We start from the raw sequence: 21,916 nt of genomic DNA on the forward strand, positions 1-21,916 counted from the left end.
ACATGGTCCGAATCGGGTCAGAGGGCAGTAAAGACGTCAGTGCCTTGTCTACACTGGAGCTCCAAACATTGCTGCCCCAGCACAAGTGGCAGAGAGGGAGATGCCAAGGAAAAGCTGAGTGTTGGCAGAGGCAAAGGAAGTGAAAACAAACACCGAACGGGGCTGCAGCTGTTCACAGAGTTAGAGCACCGAGAGGCATCAGCCTTTGGCAGCAAACAATTGGATTATGCTCCCCCCACCCCCTACTTCCCCATCCCTTTCACTATGGAAACCACAGCATGCAACTCCCCACCCCATTGAAAGGACCCTACCTCCATCAGGTCTATTAGCCACAAGAGCCGCTCCTGGGGGAACAGATTCAAACAGACATAAAAGGGAAAAACACAACATTAGGGAGGAAGCAGAACAAACAAAACACTGCACAACCCCCTCTCCCCCCCGCCAACCTCGCCATCCCATGGAACATGCATTGGGTTCTCGCCGATAAATTCAAAGAAAGGCAGCAATCGCTCCATTCAGAGAGAAGCGCAGGGAGACAGGGCCAAATAACTAGCATTGGTGGACTGCGGGGGCTCTTTCTTGGTTTGCACAGAAATAATAGGCCCCCTTGAGTTCACCCTCTGTCATCTCCTCCTTTGGCATTACTGGGCAGAGTTAAAGCAAAGGATCAGGGGTTTAGGGGCAGGGGAATTACAGGAGCTGGCTGATCTGGCCACACTGGTTGCTGTGGGTGCACCACTCTGAGGCTGAAAGGAAGAGCAAGGATTATCCAAGGAGTGTTTGTGTTGCATGCCCCGGCTTCCCTACAGACCCTGGGGCAAACCCCAGGCAATCCCACTGATTCCTATGGGGATGGCTCCATGTGTGCCGAACAGGGTGTGATTTGCGAGGGGGTTGCTCACCCTGGCTCCCGCATTCTGAAGCTCTATCCCGTGTACCCAGAAGCAGGGGTCAGTCAGTTGCTGCAGAGGACAGCCAGAGAGTGGTGGATGAAGGCAGGGATGCATCGATCTGCCCCTCTGGGGTCTGAAGGGGTCACCCAATATTTTCCCAGCCTTCCCTATCCCCCTGGTAGTCATTTGACTTCAAAGAGCTAACAGCACTCCTTGCTGAGGACTGTTATTTGCCAGCACCCTCTCCTGCCCTCCTATCTCTAGAGATATTTTGATGGCAACCCCTCTGCCTCAGAGTGACTCTGGAGTTTCCTTGTTTGGTGCGATCCAGCGTGTTGCTTTAACCCAGCCCAGGTGGTGCAGGAGGTATTAACTATGGGACTCCCATTAAAGGCTGAAAACACCACGCCCAGTGCCATGAAACTTACGCTCGGAGCTCAGATCGGGCTGCCTCATCCCCAAGAACGGCCCCTCTGCTTCTCTCCTGTTGGCTGCAGGGCCCCCCCCGTTAGAACAGAGCCTGGCCTGTTTTCCTACTGCCCCCCGTCACCATGCTTATCTGGCAGCAGCCACTGTCGTCCGGTCCTTTCAGGGAGGTTTTAATTTCCAAGGCAGCTAATGCGTTTATGATGAAAGGCAATTTACGGCCGGGAAATTAATTTTGTGGCCGCGCTGCTGCACGCTTAGAGGTGATTATGATAACTTAATTAGACAGTGCACGCGGCGACGGCCCCGAGACATTGTAATGGAGTTACTTACGCGCCGGGAGGAAGAGGACTGGCAGGGAATGCACATGGCGCGATTTCCACCGTCCCTGCTGGGATGGGGAAGGGGGTGATAGGGAGCATGTGTGTTTATGGGGGCACGGGGAAGAGGGGGACTTGTTTAAAGGGACAGCTAGAAAGGCCGTTGGAGCCCAGGCCTGGGCAATGAGAAACGGAGGGCGGTGATATAGGGCGGGATTTTCAAGCAGGCTCAGTGTTGGTCAGACTCTGCTGGCACTCCCCACTGACTTCAGCGGGGGCAGAGTGTGAGTGACAGAGGGGGGTGGGTGTCCTTAGGGACCTGATGAAGTGGAACAGCTCAGCTCTTCTCTCTCCGAGACAAAGGGCCTCATCTCTAAGCTCTTCCAGGACCTTTAAGGAGCACTCCACCAGGTCCATCACCTCTGTGGTCCCCGGGACCCTGAAAATGGCCCTTTCCCAAAGACCCGGGTGTGTCATCTCCAAGGTCCCATATGACCTTCAGCTGACATCTCCTCAGAGATCCTGGACACCACCCCGAGGGCCCAAAGGACTTACAGCTGGACCCACCCTAGAGGAAAGCAGGTGCCTCATCCTCCCGCACTGGTCTCCAGCACAGAGGCACTCTGCCCCCTCCTGCCCCCGTTCCTGCCAGAGCTCAGGCATGTGACTGCTGAATTGCTTATGGGGTGTGCACGTGCCTTTTCCATGTGCTTCAAGGGTCTCTCCGTTTGCCCTGGCTGCCTGGATGGGGTCCACCAATACCACTTAATACACAGGTCAGGGGAGATCTCAGGGCACGAGTCTGATGCTTCAGCCCCCACCTGTTAACTAAAGCCATGCATATGGCATCAGGGGTAGAAGTGCTGTCACGGAGCCACCGGCTGAGCCTTTCGAAGCAAAACATGATATTCTCTAGGATTATAGCCATGCCTCAGTTGTTCAGGGTGACAGGGTTTGCCCAACGAGAGCCGATCACTGGCCAATCAAAGCTGGCACCCTGCCATCGACAGTGGCCCAGTATCTCTTGCTTCAGAGGGAGAGATTTCCTCTTCTCTCAAACAATTCACTCAGCTGATTCTGCCATGCTGTGGAGACGAATGAGGATATGGGCCGGGGGGTTGGAAGGCCGATTCTTCCTGGATGCCTGTGGCGATCTGCTTGTGCCCTGAGGCATGTGCGGTTTGATCACATTGATCTTAGCTTCAGAGCAGTGGGGGCAGTGAATGGGCATCATTTTTAGAGCTAAGCCGACAATGCTATTCTCCTCCCCCCAGGCACCACCTCAGCGCCACCTCTGCATAAGAGACTAGTGTCTCCATGATGCCTGCAACCCGCTGTCGGAGTGGAGCCGCTGCACCTTGTGAGCACGGAAGGCGGGAGAGAGCGGGTGAGCCTGGAGAGCATTTTGGAGAGCTGAGGGGGGGCAGGTTTGCAGAGGGTTTTGGGGGCATGGGGTTTTTACAGGAGGACTTCACGGGATGGGAGGGAGGGGGTAGGACTTCAAGGAGAAGCAGGATGGTTTGGGAATGGCAGGAAAGCTGAGTGCACTTACCCGAGCCGAGCTGACCGTGGTGGAGGTGAAGTGGCTGCTAGTGGAGGAGCCGGTGTCGCTATAGGACGTCATGGAGTAGGAGTCCGCACTGGGCACCGAGGGCTGTCGGGCCTTCATGGACTCGATCTCCCGCTTCAGAACCAAGTTATTGAAGCGATTGAGGTCCTGGGGGGCTACCACGCCCCTCACCTCAGAGAGCAGCGAGAACTGGATGGGGAGGGGGGGAAGGGAAAGGCCATCAGGAGACAGTGCATAGGACACTGGCCTTTCCCTGCACCATGCCATGCATTTTTTAACCCCTTGGTGCCAAGTGTTGGAAACCCTAACAGCAGCCACCACCTTTGCAGCCAGGCCTCCTAAGCTGACCCTGCAGTATTTACGGGTTTGCACGCTCACAAAATGACCACGTGTGCTCCAGCCAGCAATGATGCAAGCTGATGACCATTGTGCATGTAGAAATGCACTGATCTGCATGTGCAAATGCTGCATTTACTAAGCATGTGTGCATCAAACCCAGCTGAGCCCGCAGCCCCCTTCAGAACAATGCTCTCCGCTCTCAGCACAGCGGGTGCGTTTCGCAGCCGCACAGAGGGCTGAAGAAACCCCAGTAAATTGCACATCCATTTGCTTTTCACTGTTCCCGCCTCCGGCAGCGAACTCCATTTACTCCCCTTGTGGCCAGGAGCCTGTCTCATTATGCAACCGACAAAAGCAGAGTGAGCTTCTGTCTCGTTACTTAACCCCAGCAGAAGGGGCCATTAGGGCTCCGCGGATTTAGAACAAGACCCGCCCATTGTTTACCGCGGCGGGAGTGGGAAGGGCACGCGGCGCCTCCTACTCTGCTATCACAATGCGGGACAAAGGCTGGCAGCCCTGGTACCTGAGTCCAGTGGGGTGGAGGCTTTGTGCTGCCTGCAGCAGCCCACATCCACCCGGCGCTAGTTTGTTAAGAGCAGTACGGGAGGGCGGAAGGGGTCAGGGCAGTCAGTGACCACCCCATTCCCAGGGGGAGGTGTCTTTCAGGATGTGCCCCTCCCACTTTCTCGCCCCTTTGCTCTGCCCTCCCCATATAGCCCTGGGTGATTTCATTGTCCACCTGGTGGCTGTGGAAGGATGCCCCACCGCCCTCCCCCAGAGACACGCTCCATCATGTTTGCTGGACTTGCCTGGGCTTAGAGGGGCTGAGTCCCAGCTCCTGCCCTCTGTCGGCTCCAGGGCTCCCTCCCAGCTGAGAGCGAGCACAAAGAACGGTGCCTGGCCAGATCCCGGGGACGTCAGCTATCTCCAGCCATATGGGCTCTAAGCTCCTCAACCCCTGGCGCAGAGTTTGTGCACCAGGGCATTCTGGAGAGGTGGTTCAGGCTGTGACTGGCTGCCATCACAGCCCCTGGTTTCAGCCACTCCCTGCACCCATAATCAGTCATTAGTTGTGTTGTGGCAGCACCTAGAGGCTCCAGATCAGGGCCCCATTGTGTTAGGTGCTGCCCAGACACAGAGAGAGACAAAAAACTTACAATTTAACCAGACAGTGGGTGGGAGGGGGAACAGGCCCAGGGCGGGGCAGTGATTTGCCCAAGGTCACGCAGCAGGTCAGTGGCAAGGTTAGGAACATGCTCCTGGTCTCCTGGCTCCCAGTCCAGTGCCCTCCCAGCGGATCGTACGGTATCTCTGCTGCAACGTTGGCTCGGGGAATTAGTTGGCCTACAAAACCGCCCCATTTACTAACGGCTCCCCAGCCGTGCTGTCGCTGGAGCCGGCCTGACTTCGGCCGCTGCGCGCGGTTCCATTTGCCCGGCTGTGGGTGAGCCCTGCTTTCCTGCCTTACCTTGGCGTGTGTGTTGAGTAGCTCGAAGAGAGCCATCACGAGGGCGTCAATGGAGATGTTGGTCTCCTTGTATTCGTCCAGGTAGTAGGCCATGGTCGCCCGCTCCTGTTCGTTCAGAAGGTGGCGAGCTTGCTCCTCTAGCATGACGCGGGTCTGGTTCACCAGGCTGCTCAGCGTCACCTGGGAGCCGGCCAGGCCCCTGTGAAACACGGGCTGAAAGAGAACACATGGGAAATGGTTTACCTCTGTGGCGCAGGATGCATCCCAGCTGAAGATCTCCCGCCCTGGAGGTGAGCAAACTGCATTCAGCTGGACAAACTGAGGCATAGGAAAGCAGGACTGCTCCCTCCTCAGCTGTGACTCCCCGACACCAGCTCCATCGCACTCACAACCATCTCTGATCATCCCTGGGATGTCAGCCACACCCCTCCTGCCAGGACCTGGCCTAAACACATCACCTGTTTGCCCTCAGGAGCCACGCCCTTCCACAGGGACTCTGCTAGGAGATGAATGTGGACGAAAGAAGCAAGGGAAGACATTGAAGAACAGGACTCAGGAGAGGAGAACTGAACAAGCTAAGATCAAGGGAGAGCTGCTAGTGGCACTGCATGTGAGCTGTGTGACCTGGTGGGTCAGAAGAGGTCACTGCAGCGAAGTGAGGAGAGGTCAGTCAGTGCAAAAACCAGTGGGGCTTAGAGGCCACCATGACTGTCGTGCTACCTGTGAGTACAGAGAAAGGTGGATAGGTACAAACAGAACTCAGGAGCCATAGAATCATAGAATCTCAGGGTTGGAAGGGACCTCAGGAGGTATCTAGTCCAACCCCCTGCTCAAAGCAGGACCAATCCCCAACTAAATCATCCCAGCCAGGGCTTTGTCAAGCCTGACCTTAAAAACCTCTAAGGAAGGAGATTCCACCACCTCCCTAGGTAACCCATTCCAGTGCTTCACCACCCTCCTAGTGAAAAAGTTTTTCCTAATATCCAACCTAGACCTTCCCCACTGCAATTTGAGACCATTGCTCCTTGTTCTGTCATCGGGTACCACTGAGCACAGTCTAGATCCAGTCCTCACTCCTCCTCCCTTAATCTGACCCTGGGCCCACCCGCAAGCAAGAATAGAAGCCAGGAGTTCGGAGTCGCAGGTCATCGCTTTAACCACTGGACCACACTGCCTCTGCCAACAAGTGGGTGATGGGGACCAAAACTGCAGTATCCCTAGGTTCCTGCCAAGAAAGCAGTCACCCCCCTCCCCCCAAGATTCAAGGGTGACTACCTCAACCTGTAGCTAGAGAGCTCAAAAATTACTGCACAGCAGCTGGAGAAACAAAGTGTTTGCCCTGCCCCCTTCAGCTAGCCAGGAAATTATCCCTTCAATCGCGACTGATTTAACCTTTTAACACCGGCTCGTATTGCTCCCTGGGTGGGCGAGTGCCAGGCTTCCTTCTAGGTAAAGGGACAAAGGAAGATCAACCCGTTCCCTCCCGCCCACCCCCACAGATGCAAGCTCATAGCAGAACCCAGACTGAAGAGCCTGCTGAGTACACGAGGCAGCCAGCAGCTCCCAGCTGAGTGCCAGGCAGATGTAAAGGGCTGTTTCTTTCGGAGCTATTTCTAACCTGATGCGTTCCCTGAACAGGCCAGGGGTCTGTTGTTCAGCCTTCCTACATCAAAGATGCAAATTGTTGTAAAGAAACAAAAGCCAAGCGAACGAGACGCGGGCGAGCCGGGGAAGCAGTGAAAACCTTCCAGGCTGTGAAATGTGGCTTGCCAAAGAAGGAGGGTACATCGGTTATCAGCGCACGCCACCTGTGAAACTTCCCAACCCATTTCCATTTAAAAGGCGGACGCTGCACAGGGAGAGATGCCGATAATCTCAGCAAAGCGGCAAATCCCCGTCGCCGGATTCCTGGCTGCCTTGTGGCATGCGGTGCTGGGGTGGGGAGCTACCCAGTCTCAGAGGCCGGGCTCTGCTCAGACTGCTGGGCCTTGGCCCTGGGTGTGCGAACGTAACAGCTGGTCCGGCACAGGCATAGCCAGGTGGAAGATTACACTGGTGCCCAGGATGTTTCAGAGTTTGCAGCTGGCAGTGGCAGGGCACTGCTGGGAAGACACCAATACCGCTTCGGCTCTGTCCTTTTTTCAGTGTGTAATTATTCTCATTAAGAAGGCAGCGTGATCTATTAGAACTCATTAATCACAGTCTGACCCTGCTGTTTTCCCTGCGCTCTGAGTTCATAATTACCCCCCATGGCCAGCTTCTTCTCCCAGGCACAGCACCACTTCTGGGTTCCCGGATCTCTCTCCTGCGGATGCGGCTTCGATTTTGCTCCACCTCTGGGGTGCGGCTCAGTAAAGCTGCCCTGGGGAACAGCCCTGGGAGGGCCAGCAGCGCACCACCACTCGCTTGCAGGAGGGAGCTCTGCGCCCCAGTTGAATGCAAAGTTCTCTTGGGCAGAATCAGATTGAAGAGCATCTCCACTCTCTAGGGACTTGCTGGGGTGACTTAGGTGGGTGAGAGTCATTTAAATGTAGCCCCTCCCAATGATCATTCGTGGGAGGCGGCTTTCCATTCTTCACACCCACTGCTGCAAAACAGACCTTCAAACTCATCAGCCACCGATTATAGTGTAGGCAGCAGTCCTCTCCGCGTCGTCTTAATCCAGGTCTTAAGGAGACCCAAAGGGGAGCTGGCAGGTGGCTGAAAGACTGTGACTGCTCTCACCCCTGTGACGCTCCAGGGCTTTGGTGACCTGGGACAGCACCGGGTTTGATGAACCAGCCTAGGAGCCAGAGAGAACCCCAGGGTCTCTCTAGGGCCAACAACCTCGATAAAAAGAATTTCGTTTAGAGTCATTACAGCTGAGTCCCATCTCATCTTGCCTGGAGTGGAGGACGACTCTGGACGAGCTGAACAGAGCCTTCAGGGTGGGGGCAGTGGGTTATAATGCCATGGGATGGGTCAAAGGGCTGCTTCCTATGGATGTTCTCTCCCGTGCCCAGGGCTGAGCACTGTATCAGTACGGCAGCAGCCGGCAGAGAGACAGAGACAATAAAAGAACCAGAGCGAAATGGAGGAGGGAGCACGCCTGCGTCAGGCAGAGCTTTGCTGATCTCCCTTCTGCCTCCAGTCTCCTTGCACTGCTGCCTGAACAGCCTCGGAGAGCAGTTTGGCTCCGTCCTTCCAGCTTCTGTCTGTTTGAAAGTCTCTTCTTTGATGCAACCCCCAAAGCAGCAGAGCCCTCCCCTGCAGCAGGCTTCCCCACCTCCTCACCTTTTAACCCACGTGGCGATCAATTGGATTGCCTTGCCTGATGGAAACTCAGAGCATCCCCATCCTCACTGGCGTCCCGATACCAGTCACTCCCCACGTGTCTGCAGCACTTGTATGGGCAAGAGGGTCTAATGACCCTGAGCACAGAAGGTGGCTGGTGGCAGGGAGGGCAACAGCCAGTTCTCATGATGGAAGAGGATCAACCTCTTCCACCTCTTCCCTCTCTCCTAGAGAAGGGGCAGACACCAAGGCCAGCTGGAAAGCACTGATGAATCAGGAAACATCTCCGTGCTCTTGAAGACCAACATCTGGGTTGTCTATCAGAGTCGGTGAAAACATGTTTGGCTATTAAGGTTCCTTCTTCTTTCCTGCGACTTTCTTATTTCCAAGCCATCTCTTCCCATTTTCGAGTGGAGCCACTGGACAGGACACAGGGCTAAACACTGTGCCAAGCTCTGCCTGGGTTATTAAAGTACTCTGAGATCGATATCACTTTCCATCCAAGTGCCACAAAAGTGCTCCGGATCATTATTTTGTCATTCTTGGAAGTATAGAATTTACCATCTGGGATCAGTCAGTTGGTCCATCCACTCCCATATCCTATCTCCAATACTTGATGCTGCTGGAGGAAGATGAAATCCCTGCCCCAGCACACAATGCCCCCTGGGTAATTGTGCCAGGCTGCACATGAGGGAAGGGAAGAATTACACCCCAACACCCTTAAGCAATCAGTTTATGGCCTGGAGCATGTGATCTGATGATCATTACACCTTAGCTTGCATGACTGTTGCTATTTCTGTTGGCCATCAAAGCTATTTAAAAAGCCAGCATGCTAGGCAAAATGCATCTTCTTTTAGCACCAGAGTCTGATGGGAAGTTCTCTTCAGTGACAACCCTACTGTCAACTCAGAGATCATTGGGAGGTGGCACATACAGATCTGTATACCTACTACCCTGTTTTTAATCATGGCCTGCAAAACCTCTCAGCAGGTTGGAATCCAGAATCCTTGGCCACTGCAGTGTTTCCCCAGAATCCTTTGCATTGTCACACTATTGCATCCTGCCACTGCCTTGTTGTAAGACCGCCATCTCATGCCACCGAACGTCACTGCTTATCTATCACTAGAAAAATCACTGTGCCCCATGAAAACCCACAGCCGATCCCATCTCTTCCCCCCTTCCCCAGTGATAGGAAATAGAACAGAAACTGCAGTGCCCAGGCGAAGAATTGAAGAATCAGAGCATCATAATTCACAGCAGACGGCAAAACTCATCCTCGGGGAGGGGGGGGGAATAGAGGGGGGAGGAGAAGGTCAAAGAAATGGAGGGAGGAGGGAGAGAGCTGGGAATGTCTGAGGGGGTGGGGGAGGGAGCTGAAAACCGCTGTGGTAATTAAAAGCAACTTACAAGCTTTTTGTTTTTCCGCAAGACAAACTGCTGACAACTGGACATCAATTACCTGCCAGCTGCACCCCACAGATCTGCGACTTCCCAGGTCCCTGCTGCTCCGGTAGGCTGGCCCTAGCTTAGCAAGAGACGAGCAGCTGGCGAGCATCGGGAAGAGGGGGCTATTGAAAGGAGGGGAATTGCACGAGGTGCAATGGAACAAGGGGGCCGAGCGATAGGCTATCCCAGAGCAAGAGTCTTCAAGCTGGGAACACGCTCAACCCACAACATGCAGAGCTGCATTTCCAGCGCCTTGGGTTGTCTGGGTCTCTGGTTCAGCGGGCTTAAACGAGAGGGCGCTGGGTTTGGATGTCCCGCACCGGTGCTCCGTTCGCTTGGCTGCAGGGACTCTGCACGGCCGCTGGTGTAACAGCGATCAGAATCTCGCCAAAATTTGGATCAGGACCCAGGTTCGGATTCCAAGTGCTCCTGGAGCATGGGGGGGGGGGGGGAAGTGGGGTTTGGTTTCATATTGCGGGAGAAGGGGGCTGATCTCCCAGAGTGTGAGATTTGTACTGTCTGACCAAAGAAGAGCGAGGCAGCTCTGCAGAGACGGCGCTCCTCTCCCCGTGCAAGCTGTGCTGCCGTTCACTCATTCCTGGGGTACAACTGGCTTTCCAGCCTGCCCAGGCCAAAGCCTAATTCCAGCCCGCAGGGGCCCCTCAGGCGTTCCCTTTCATCTCCCCAGTTCTGGAGTCCTACCTTTCCCGTTGCCTCTGCTGTGTGATCACCAGCTGCCCTGTGAGGACAGAGAACAACCTTTAGCACCGAGCCAGCTCAGAACTGCCCGAATTGGCAGGGTGGGACTTACTGGCATGGACTGTTATTGGCTGTTTTTGCACCTCCCCCGTTGTTCTAGGTTAACACTAGAATATTAAATTGCAGGCCATACATCCCTGACTAATGGCTTCTAGACCGGGGGGAGATATGTTCTAGACTCCATGGCACTGTCCCATGCTGCTGGGTTCTAGGCTATGGGCACAGTCTGGATTACAGAATATGGCCCTAGGGTATAGTTTACCAGGATCTAGGATAGGGGGTGCTAGGTTTCAGGCCACTGGTTGCTGAGTTCCAGATTACAGGTACATATAACAGGTTCATGGACCATAGCAGGCCAAGTCATGGAGTACAAGCCACTAATCTCACAAAACGACATCCAGGCAACTCTGTACAGAGTACATGGGATGCTGGCTTGCAGGCCATACAAAGCAAGGTTCTACAGATCCCGTGCTGAACGCATACAAACCCTGCTGCGTTCACCGGGGTCTCTCCGATCTGGGAGCTCGCTATCCATCGGGTCTCATCCACCGTGGTACGGGCGTGCGGCAGCCTTCCAATGTCCTTCACAGTCATGATGAGGTGTCGCGACGACTTCAGCAACTTCACCGCCTCGTCATGGGGAATGCTGAGGAAGCTTCTGCCGTTCACCTCCAGGATCTGATCTCCCACCTGCAGACACAGGGACAAATGAGTGACCTGGGTGAGCCCAGCAGACCTCCCAAGCATCTCTTCATGTTAGAGCCAAGCATTGCTCTCGCTGGTGCTAATCCAGTGTTACCAGGTATCCGCCGCATATCCTGGTGTCATGCCTTACCTACAGAGCAGTGCCCCTCTCCTGGCATTACTGCATCTCTAGCAATTCCTTTCCTCTTGATATAGTTGCAAAAACATTCCTGCGATGGTCACCACCTTGGCCAACTCACTGGGGGGGTTGAACTGGGGACCCGCAGAACTAAAAGCGGGAGCTACTACACCTTAACCTAAATCACCCAACTCATCTCCTCTGTGGACCAGGCATGGAGAGGCACCCATAACACATGCTCACCACTGAGTTACATTTCCATCCACCTTAAGCAATGCTGAATCACCAACACTCACGGGCTAAGATATTCTAAAGGGATCAGCTGCCTTTAGCAAGTGAAGGTGTGAGCGTAGCATGGGTATCCCTACCTGGGCTAGCTTTAATCTAGCTAGCATGGGCAACGACAGAAGCGTAGAGATGGTGGAACAGGCTAACAACCAGCGTACAAGCCGGACGGGGGAGCCTGGGTACATCCTTGGGTTGCTAGCCCAGGCTGCTACAGCTACGCTATTACCGCATGCCTCCACACCTTCCCTTGCAGTGTAGACATACTCTTATAGGGACCAACTAAGTGGCCGAGTTTTCCAAAAAGTTCAGCACATGGGTCACACACCGGGGGGTGAGTGCTTTGAAAACCTGTGTCTAAATAAGTCTACACGGCAATGAGACACCCGCGGCTGGCCCGTGCCAGCTGACTCGGGCTAAGGGGTTGTTTTATTGCAGATATTTAGCCTTGGGCTGCGGCACAAGCTCAGGGCCCCTCCCACCTCACAGGGTCCTAGTGCCAAGCCTGAATATCTACACTGCAGCGAAATAGCCCCGCAGCCAGAGTCCCATGAGCCTGAGTCAGCTGGCCAAGCCAGCCATGGGTTTTTAACTCCAGTGTAGACGTACTCTAAACAGGAGTGGCGCTCTTCTGAAAAGCTGGTCCCAACCGTGCGTGATGAGCAATCACTATCCAGTTGCCCACTGGGCACAGAAGTGAGGGATGAATGTCGCTTTGAGGCAAATACTGATTGGCTGGGTTTTTTTTAAATGGAACATAGTTTAATATTTTTCACCGACTTAGTATTTCCCCCTGGCCACCCCTCTGCTGGCTGCTGCGGTCTTCCCCCATTATCCTGCTGTGACCTCCCACTAATCCCTCCTCACTGAGTTCAACCTCTGCATTTACACTAGCTCCAAGTTCGCCCTCAAATTCTCTCGCAGTTCCTCCCCTCTGGCAAGAGGCTGAGCTAGCAGGGTTTCTCCTCTGGCTGGCATCTCAGTATCACAAAGCTGCCCTCAGCCGGATGCAGAAATCAGTCGGATGGTCCCTGGTTAGTTGTATTTGTCACCCAATAGACAAGGCTTTGGAGCTCCAGTGGGGCTGCATTGATTCCTCCAGTAACCAATCTGTGTCGCTGCTGATGGCTTCTCTAGCTGGGACCTGACATGAGCTAACACATTTTGCACCCTCTTCTCTTTGCGCTCCCTGGGGGAAATCACCTGTTTTATTACCATCCTGTCCCTGGGAGTCTAAGGGCATGTCTACACTACGAAATTAGGTCGATTTAATAGAAGTCGATTTTTTAGAAATCGATTTGATACAGTCGATTGTGTGTGTCCCCACTAAGTCGCATTAAGTTGGCGATGTGCGTCCACAGTACCGAGGCTAGTGTCGACTTTCGGAGCGGTGCACCGTGGTAGCTATCCCACAGTTCCCGCGGTCTCCTCCGCCCATTGGAATTCTGGGTTGAGCTCCCAGTGCCTGATGGGGCAAAAACATTGTCGCGGGTGGTTCTGGGTACATGTCATCAGGCCCCCCTCCCTCCCTTCTTTCGTGAAAGCAACGGCAAAAGATTGTTTCTCGCCTTTTTTCCTGGGTTACCCGTGCAGACGACATACCACGGCAAGTATGGAACTCACTGTCACCGTACGTCTCCTGGGTGCTGCTGGCAGACGCGGTACTGAGTGCTACACAGCAGCATCCCCTTGCCTTGCCTTGAGGACGGCAGACGGTGCAATACGACTGTTAACTGTCATCGTTGTCCCATGGGTGCTCCTGGCCGACCTCGGTTAGGTTGGTCGGGGGCTCCTGGGCAGACATGGGTGCTCCTGACCGGCCTCGGTGAGGTCGGTCGGGGGCGCCTGGGCAAAAATGGGCATGACTCCAGGTCATTCTCTTCTTTAAGTTTAATCTAATGGAGATTCAGTCCTGCTTGGAATATCGTGCCAGCTGGAGGCTTCTGCCTCAGGCTGCTCTCCTGCGTGGTCGCGCTTACCCCAGCCTACCCCTTGCTCCCATGGTTCATGAAGCCTGGACAGTAGTAAGCAGAAGTTAAACTATAGGCTGAGCAAGTGCATAATGGTGGTAGAATGTGCCTTTGGACGTTTAAAAGCGCACTGGCGCAGTTTACTGACTTGGTTAGACCTCAGCAAGACCACTATTCCTATCATTATTACTGCTTGTTGTGTGCTCAACAATATCTGTGAGAGTAAGGGGGAGACGTTTATGGTGGGGTGGGAGGTTGAGGCAAATCGCCTGGCTGCTGATTACGCGCAGCCAGACACCAGGGCAGTTAGAAGAGCACAGCAGGGCGCGCTGTGCATCAGAAAAGCTTTGAAAACCAGTTTCATGACTGGCCAGGCTACGGTGTGAAAGTCTGTTTGTTTCTCCTTGATGAAAACCCGCCCCCTTGGTTCACTCTACTTCCCTGTAAGCCAACCGCCCTCCCCTCCCCACTTTGATCTCCGCTTGCAGAGGCAAGAAAGTCATTGTTGTTTCAAATTCATGCATTCTTTATTAATTCGTCAAACAAATGGGGGGATAACTGCCAAGGTAGCCCGGGAGGGGTGTGTGGGGAGGGAAGCACAGGGGTGGGGTAGTTGTAGGGGCACCCCCTAGAATGGCATGCAGCTCATCATAGAAGCGGCGTGTCTGGGGCTCTGACCCGGAGTGGGCGTTTGCCTCTCTGGTTCTTTGGTAGGCTTGCCTGAGCTCCTTAACTTTCACAAGGCACCGCTGCGGGTCCCTGTTATAACTTCTGTCCTTCATGCCCTTGGAGATTTTTTCAAATATTCCGGCATTTTGTCTTTTGGAACGGTGTTCGGAGAGCACGGATTCGTCTCCCCATACAGCGATCAGATGCAGTACCTCCCGTTTGGTCCATGCTGGAGCTCTTTTGCGATTCTGGGACTCCATGGTCACCTGTGCTGATGAGCTCTGCATGGTCACCTGTGCTGATCAGCTCGCCACGCTGGCCAAACAGGAAATGAAATTCAAAAGTTCGCAGGGCTTTTCCTGTCTACCTGGCCAGTGGATCTGAGTTGACGGTGCTGTTCAGAGTGGTCACAATGGAGCACTCTGGGATAGCTCCCAGAGGCCAATACAGTCAAATTGCGTCCACACTACCCCAAATTTGACCCAGCAGGGTTGATTTCAGTGCTAATCCCCTTATTAGGGAGGAGTACAGAAATCGATTTTAAGAGCCTTTTAAGTCAACAAAAATGGCTTCATCGTGTGGCTAAATCGATCTAACGCTGCTAAATTCCAACTAAACTCGTAGTGTAGACCAGGGCTGAGCCTCATCTCATTCAAGCCAGCAGGATCTGGCCCTAGGTTCACTGTCTGGATTAATGCTGTTCTCTTATTCTGTAATCACTCCTAAACCCCCAGCTGATTTCCCAGCCCCCACAAGGCGCTTACAAACCAAGCCAGGAGCTGGGAAAACACCCCACTCCCCTGATCAGTGCCAGGTCAGCCGTTCACCCTTCCAAGTCCGGATGAAATCTGGGCGTGGTTCCGTTTTGAGCTGCAAACCCTGCTCCTGGGCTCTGGGCAATTCGCTCTGGGGGGGCCGCACATTCTGCATGATACATTGCACTGTTTTTAACAACTCTGCTCTGTTAATCCATTTGCACCCGGCACCCACTCAGACCAAGAAGTGTTGCTGCCTCCCATGGGCTGGCTTCTTGGTGCTTCATCACACTGTCGTAGGGGAAAGCAATTTATCATCTCTCTGGCTCGGGCCAGATGGTGGCTGCCTGGAGTGTCACATGGATAAATCATTTTACAGTGCAGCTGAGAGTTTTATCTGCAGCAAGGAGTCCATCTCTTGGCATGACAGGGCTCAGCCCTCAGCAAACAAGGGTGTGGCAGGCACCTCACTCTCACTCCCTGTCTTGAAAATCTAACGGGGAGTCACTTGCAGAGCGAACAATTGGCCACGTCAAACTTCTCACTAGCCAGTCTATCAGGGCCACTTGGAATATCCTGGCACAGCAGGGACAGAACTCAGATCCTGAACCTGCTGTAAAAGCACAGCGTCTACCAGCTGAGCTAAGGGAGACTCCCCATCAGCTGTTAGCAGTATAACATATATGACACACAGTGGAGCAGTGCGGATTCTATGCAGTAAAGGGCAATGGGGACACATTCGTTCAGCACAGTCACTGTGAACTTAGTTCTTCCTTGTGGAGTTTTGCTCTATGTTTGCGGCTTTACGTTAGCACTAGGCAGTCATACAGTTAGCCAAATTGGGCCAACCTGAGAACCTGGAAGGAGCTTGTATCCAGGGTTCCAGTCCAGACCAATCTCCCCACTCCATTTATTAATGTGCCGTGCTCCGAAATCCCCCTTGGTTAAAAATAACTCCAAACTACGCAAAACTCGACAGAGGTCTTCTCCACCCACTGGAGTCCTCCTGAGCAGAACGCCGAGAGCGGACACCTTTCCCATCTCTGTCCCTGCTCACTTGCATGCAGTCGACTGGCCATAAAGCACCCGCCAATGTTACGAGACTCCAATCCCCCATTGCAGCATCTGGGGTTAATGCCACAGTATCTCACTCCTGCTTCCAAACCCAGGCCAGCTTCGGGGTTGAGGACAGGGACTAGACTTCATCTTTCTTCTGCCTCTTAATCCTCCCTGTCCTTTAATTAAGATCATCTGTCATTTCATTCCATAGCCCAAATTTCCACTGTAATTGGAGACTTCCTCGGGCTGCTCCACATTGCTTCATATGCACCATTGTTTTGGCCTTTTTTTTTTTGGCTTCCAGTGTATCAAAATCACCTCCTCCCTCCACTCTGTATCACAACCCCCTAATTTTCTGATAAGCGGCTTCTTTGAAACAGCCCTTTCATATCTGCTTACCCACAGCCTTCTGTTTAGACCTTTGTTCTGACAAAGCTGCTGCCTTTAGGCTTCGATTTCAGTGGAACAAGCCGTTACCTTCAGTAACTCTCTGTTTGGAGGGGAGCTGAAGCTAAATATAAGAAATATAATAAAATGAAAAATCAATTCCAGTGTGGCTCATTCTGCCCACCATGGTGGGGCTCAGAGCTGCTTGGCCGCGTCTTGGGGGTCCTCTGGGGCCAGCCGGGATTCGGGACCGCTCCAGGTGCCAGCCGGGTTTGGGGCTGCGCCGGCAGCCCAGCCTGCAAGAAAGGGGGCAGAGTCTTGGGTGGAAGAGGTGGGATGGGGGCTAGCCTCCCCGAACAGGGGATGCACACGCCGCCCATGAGTTTTACTGCTGTAATTCCATTGATTTCAATGTGACAGGGAGCAGAATTTGGCTGTGTGTGTCAAGGATAAAACATCAGGAGACCTAGGTTCTTTTCCTGACACTGACTAGCTTGCAAAAGTCATTTAACCTCCGTGCCACGGGGTGTGGGGATAATGATCAGTCGGCTTACGCTGCCACTGTGATCTGAGCCTCACCCAACCCTTGAGGTATGACAGCGCCAGCATCCTCCTTTAACAGATGGGGGGCGGAGACACAGAGAGACTAAGTGCCTTGCCCAAGAATTAAACTCAGGTTTGCCAAGCCTGCGACTCGCATCCTAACCACCGGCCCGGCCTCGCTTCAGAACAATGTTATGCAACTTGGTGAAGTCCACCGAGAAAATATGCTACCCATTATTATTGCATTTATTACTGTGTGTGTCAGGCAGGCGGGGAGCTGCCAATTACCATACACCACGTGGCACCAGAAAATATTGCAGCCTCGCCCTTGAAAGGTCTCTCGTTGGGCAACACTGGAGCAAGGCCAGTCTCTACTCTCCAAACATGAAGATTTCAGCCTGCCATGAAGGGTTTGAGGGGGCTGGTTGTGCTCTGAAGGGGTTAGATGATCTGGTCACCGTGCACGCTGGCAACAGAGACACTTGCTCTTGTCTGCTTTTGTCATCCTGGTGCCATAATCTCCTGCTGAGCCCCTAAAGATGCACATGGCTCCTTTAATCGCACTGCCTAATGCCAGCCAGCTGCTGCGATTGTTTTCCCCGCCTGGTGCCAGCTATTGAGAAATTCCACAAAATGGATTTGAATGGCAGCAGGCACAGAAGAGACTCCTCGGTTAGCTGGGTTCTAGGGTCTGGCTCACGAGCTCAGTCCCCTTTCCTTCCCAACGCTGCTCCCAGGCGAGGCGCACATGTTCCACACAGAGAAACGTGCTAGAGGGCCAGAGGACTAGCTCGCACCTCTCCCTATCCCAAAGTCGCTATGTGTAATGGACTATACTAGGGGGTCTCAAACTGGGGGTCGGGACCCCTCAGAGGGTCGAGAGGTTATTACGTGGGGGGTCGTGAGCTGTCAGCCTCCACCCCAAACCCTGCTTTGCCTCCAGCATTTAGAATGGTGTTAAATGTATAAAAAAGTGGTTTTAATTTATGGGGCGGGGGGTCGCACTCAGAGGCTTGCTGTGTGAAAGGGGTCACCAGTACAAAAGTTTGAGAACCACTGGACCATACTTTTAAGAGATTTGGTAATGGATCATACTAGGAAATGCAAAGGGCTGGATCTGGGTGTGGTAGATGCAGAAGGAGTAAAACTGAAATAAAGGGCTGGTGGACCTTCTGGCTTGTCTCTCTGTTGCACTGAAGCTCCACCCTGGTTGCACAGCATTGCTCTGATCCATATGGAGGTGCTGTTCCACCCCAGACACGGCTGGATGTCCGTGGTAGGTGAACTCACCCCTGTGTATAATTTACAAAGTGCTCTGGGTTCCTCTGGCATGAAATCCCCATCCCACAAAGGAGAGTTCTAACTAATGACTTGCTCTCTGCCTGATAAACCAGGACTCGTTTGAGCCCTTGAGATCTCCAAAAGTGACATAGAAATCATACCGATATTAGTACATGCACATAACAAGGTGGCTGCAACAGAGGATTAAACATAAAAGCATCAGGAAATGAAACCTGCAACATGTGAGGAGGGACCTGAGGAGAGGCAAGATTTGTGGATGACAAAATTATTCAGACTCAAAGACAACAAGAAGGACTAACAAAGCTGGGGGACTGACTGGGCAACACAATGCAGGTAACATTTTTTGTAGAGTGGTGTAAGGTCACACACATCGGAAGGAACAACACATGCACATTGATGGTCAGGAAAAAAACCTAGGCAGCGTGGTGGACAGTTCAACAAACATCTGCTCAATATGCAGCGGTGGTTAAAAAAAAGGGAACAAGATTTTGTGTAAAGCCAACCATACAGAATACCCCCAAACTGTTCTACAGGTTGGATATTAGGAAAAACTTTTTCACTAGGAGGGTGGTGAAGCACTGGAATGGGTTACCTAGGGAGGTGGTGGAATCTCCATCCTTTGAGGTTTTTAAGGTCAGGCTTGACAAAGCCCTGGCTGGGATGATTTAGTTGGGTTTGGTCCTGCTTTGAGCAGGGGGTTTGACTAGATACCTCCTGAGGTCCCTTCCAACCCTGAGATTCTATGATTCTGTGATTCTACGGATCAATTCTTTTCCCTCACCCTGAGCACACCCTTCAACTATGGTCACTCTCGTCTCAGAAAGGATACCAGCAGAAATAGAAAATGTCCCAGAGGAGGGCAACAAAGATGATTAGCATCACAGAAAGGCTTCCAGGCAAGGACAGATGAAAAAAGGTTAGGTCTGTCACATTTAGAGAGCAGACATAGGAGAGGGGAGGTGGCAGAGGTATCCAAAATACTGAATGAGATCGAGAAGATGAGTCAGGTGCTTCTCACTTACCCTCTGTCATAAGAAAAGAACAAGGGGCATTCAATTAAATGGAAAGGCAGCACATTCTAAACTGATCAGAGGAACTCAACTGGGACTCTGTGCACGATCTGTGGAACTCTGTGCCGCAAGTTAGCATTGAGGCTAAAAAAGGCATTTATAAGAGCTAAAGGCACAGTACTGTAACGTTATATTCTGAGCTCTGCGCTTGGCTTACTGGGTGACCTTGAACAAGTCACCTCACCTCCATGCCTCAGTTTCCTCCTCTGTAAAATGGGGATAAAGATACTGACCTCCTTGGTAAAGTGCATTGAGATCTGTAGATATAAATTAGTTTATATCCATATAAAATAAGTCCCTGAGTTTTTCATGAGTAGATCTCCAAGTGCTTTACAAAGGTCAGAATCATTATCCTCACTTTACAGATGGGAAACTGAGGCACAGGGAAGTGAAGTAATTTCCCAAGGTCACCCAGCAGGCCAGTGTCAGAGCCAGGAATAGAACTCATGTCTCCCAATTCCCAGGCCAGGGCTCTAACCAGTAGACAACAGTGCCTCCTCTAGAATAGAACAAAATCTGTAAGGGATATAAGCCCTCATGCTTCAGGTCATGAACAAACCAGTGGCTGATGGGGGTAAGGCAGAAACTTTCCTTGTGAGCTGGTTATTCCGTAAGTGTCCAGTGTCTGCTACAGATATAGAGCCCCAGTCTCTTCCTACTTGCAACTCTCCTGGAGTCAGAGTTAAACTGGGGTAACGCCAGCATGAGCTGAGAATCAGGCCCAACGTTTCATGATTTCTATATAAATGGCAGGTGTGTTGGAGACAGATTCTGCCTCTCCCATCTCTGCAAAACCACCCCACCATGTGCCACTGCAGCAGAGGGCATCTGACAATTGTCTCTCTCTAGCAAACAGGTCCGGTGCAGTAACTCAAACCTCATTCACGCAGCCCATGTGAAAATGGCACTTTCCAGCCTGTTAAGAGTCAGACTGTAACAGCACCCACAACAAGGGCTCAGTCAGCAAAGATTGATGCAGCTGCTCCTCTTGGCTGGACCATTTCCCCCTTCTGAATACCACCTCCTCCCGCATCTTGCCTGGAAGGAGCTCAAAGTGCTTTGACAAGAAGCATCATCATTAACCCCAGTCAGCAAGAATCTCCCATCATTGAGCTCATGGCTGTGGAGAGGATCCTTAGGGTTAGCTTATTGATTAACAAAATGTCAGATAAGCTAAGATCAATCTGCTTTACTGACCAGAGGAAGGGTTAATATTTTCCCCAGTCCTGGGAAGCAGTTTTCAATCTGTGTCTGCTCCAAAGGATGAGCTTCATTTGAGTTATTTGTATAGGGTGCTGTGTTTACGACAAGCAAGAGATTAATATACCTCACTCCCTTTTTTGCCTCTGCGTTCCATACAATACCATTCCGGGTGCCAGTAGACCGTAAAGTACAAATAGTATTAGACCCATAATGTGAACTACTGTTTTGTACTCCAGTGCCTAGCAACATTCATATATAATGCTCGGGAGAGGATCCCACATGCACGTAGAAAAAAACCCAGCCTTGAACAATTTAACTCCTCAGTAAATTTCCACAATAAAGCTCAACAGAAATGCAAAAGCATGCGGGGAGTTTGGTTTCTAGCTCAGCATAAGTATCCTGGTTCATTTCATAATCCTGGCTAACAGGCTGGTGGTAAAACACCCGTAGCGGCTGATGCCCTGTGTGGTAGCAGCCCCACAGCTGTGGAGCTGCTCGGAAGAAAGGACTGGTGCAAATGAGGCCAAAGACTCACTCCAGACCACACCAGGAGTGGGGCACGGGTCACTGGCTGGAGGATTCTCTGCACCTGGAGGTCTTTAAACCACGACTTGAGGCCTTCAGTAACTCAGACATAGGTTAGGGGTTTGTTACAGGAGTGGGTGGGTGAGATTCTGTGGCCTGCGTTGTGCAGGAGGTCAGACTAGATGATCATAATGGTCCCTTCTGACCTTAAGTCCAAGAGGAGTCTAAAATAGAAATCAGGTCTCCTACCTCCCAGTCCCCTTTGTCACTGAGCTGAGCCCACTAGGACATCGGTGCTGGCAGTACAAGGGGAAGAAGAAAGCCAATAGTTGTAACATAGCCTCTGAAAGGCAGTGATACAAAACGGAGCTGGTGACTGGTGGCCTGGAATCCCAGCTCCCCACATTTCTGTATGGCGTCTTGCTGCCTCGCCTGGGAACAGCAGCACAGAGTTTGGAGCAAGAGGCTCATAACAATCATTCACCCTGCTCAAACTTGCTCTGTTCCCTCCTCAGTTTTCCCCAGTGGAAGGTGCTCCAGGATCAGGCGCTGAGTTTCTACGCTGGCTCTGGAAGCAGATCAAGCTGAATGTGTCCAAGCTGGTGAGATACAGAAACCAGGCAAACTGGAGAAAGAGCTGCAGATGGGGTCAGGCAGACAGCAAACTTGGCAGCCCCACTGCTTTGTTAGAGTGACACAAATGTCATGAGTTCTGATGTTCTCCGAGAGCAGAATTCGCAAATCAGCACAAATTCCCTTCACACATCACTGGCTTTAAACCAGCGTTCAGAAAATTCCTAACCGCCATAGAAACAACAATTTTAAGTAATG

The 21,916-nt window shown here is 52.4% G+C and overlaps 1 protein-coding gene across 3 annotated transcripts in view; it reads right to left on the reverse strand.

Annotated features, from left to right (window-relative positions):
* The window catches only part of WHRN (whirlin), a 105,698-nt gene that overhangs the window by 27,890 nt on the left and 55,892 nt on the right, over positions 1 to 21,916 (reverse strand). For 2 of the 3 annotated variants that reach the window (XM_039506893.1, XM_039506891.1), the window contains 5 exons: positions 10,982 to 11,184; positions 10,438 to 10,474; positions 5,017 to 5,229; positions 3,192 to 3,398; positions 312 to 344 (listed from right to left, as the gene is read on the reverse strand). In XM_039506893.1, coding sequence (XP_039362827.1) covers positions 312 to 344; positions 3,192 to 3,398; positions 5,017 to 5,229; positions 10,438 to 10,474; positions 10,982 to 11,184 — 693 coding nt within the window. The remainder of the gene's footprint in view (positions 1 to 311; positions 345 to 3,191; positions 3,399 to 5,016; positions 5,230 to 10,437; positions 10,475 to 10,981; positions 11,185 to 21,916) is intronic. The other variant, XM_039506892.1, reaches the window with a different exon arrangement.

Source organism: Mauremys reevesii, linkage group 19 (genome assembly GCF_016161935.1).
Source record: "Mauremys reevesii isolate NIE-2019 linkage group 19, ASM1616193v1, whole genome shotgun sequence".
Taxonomy (NCBI): Eukaryota; Metazoa; Chordata; order Testudines; family Geoemydidae; genus Mauremys; species Mauremys reevesii.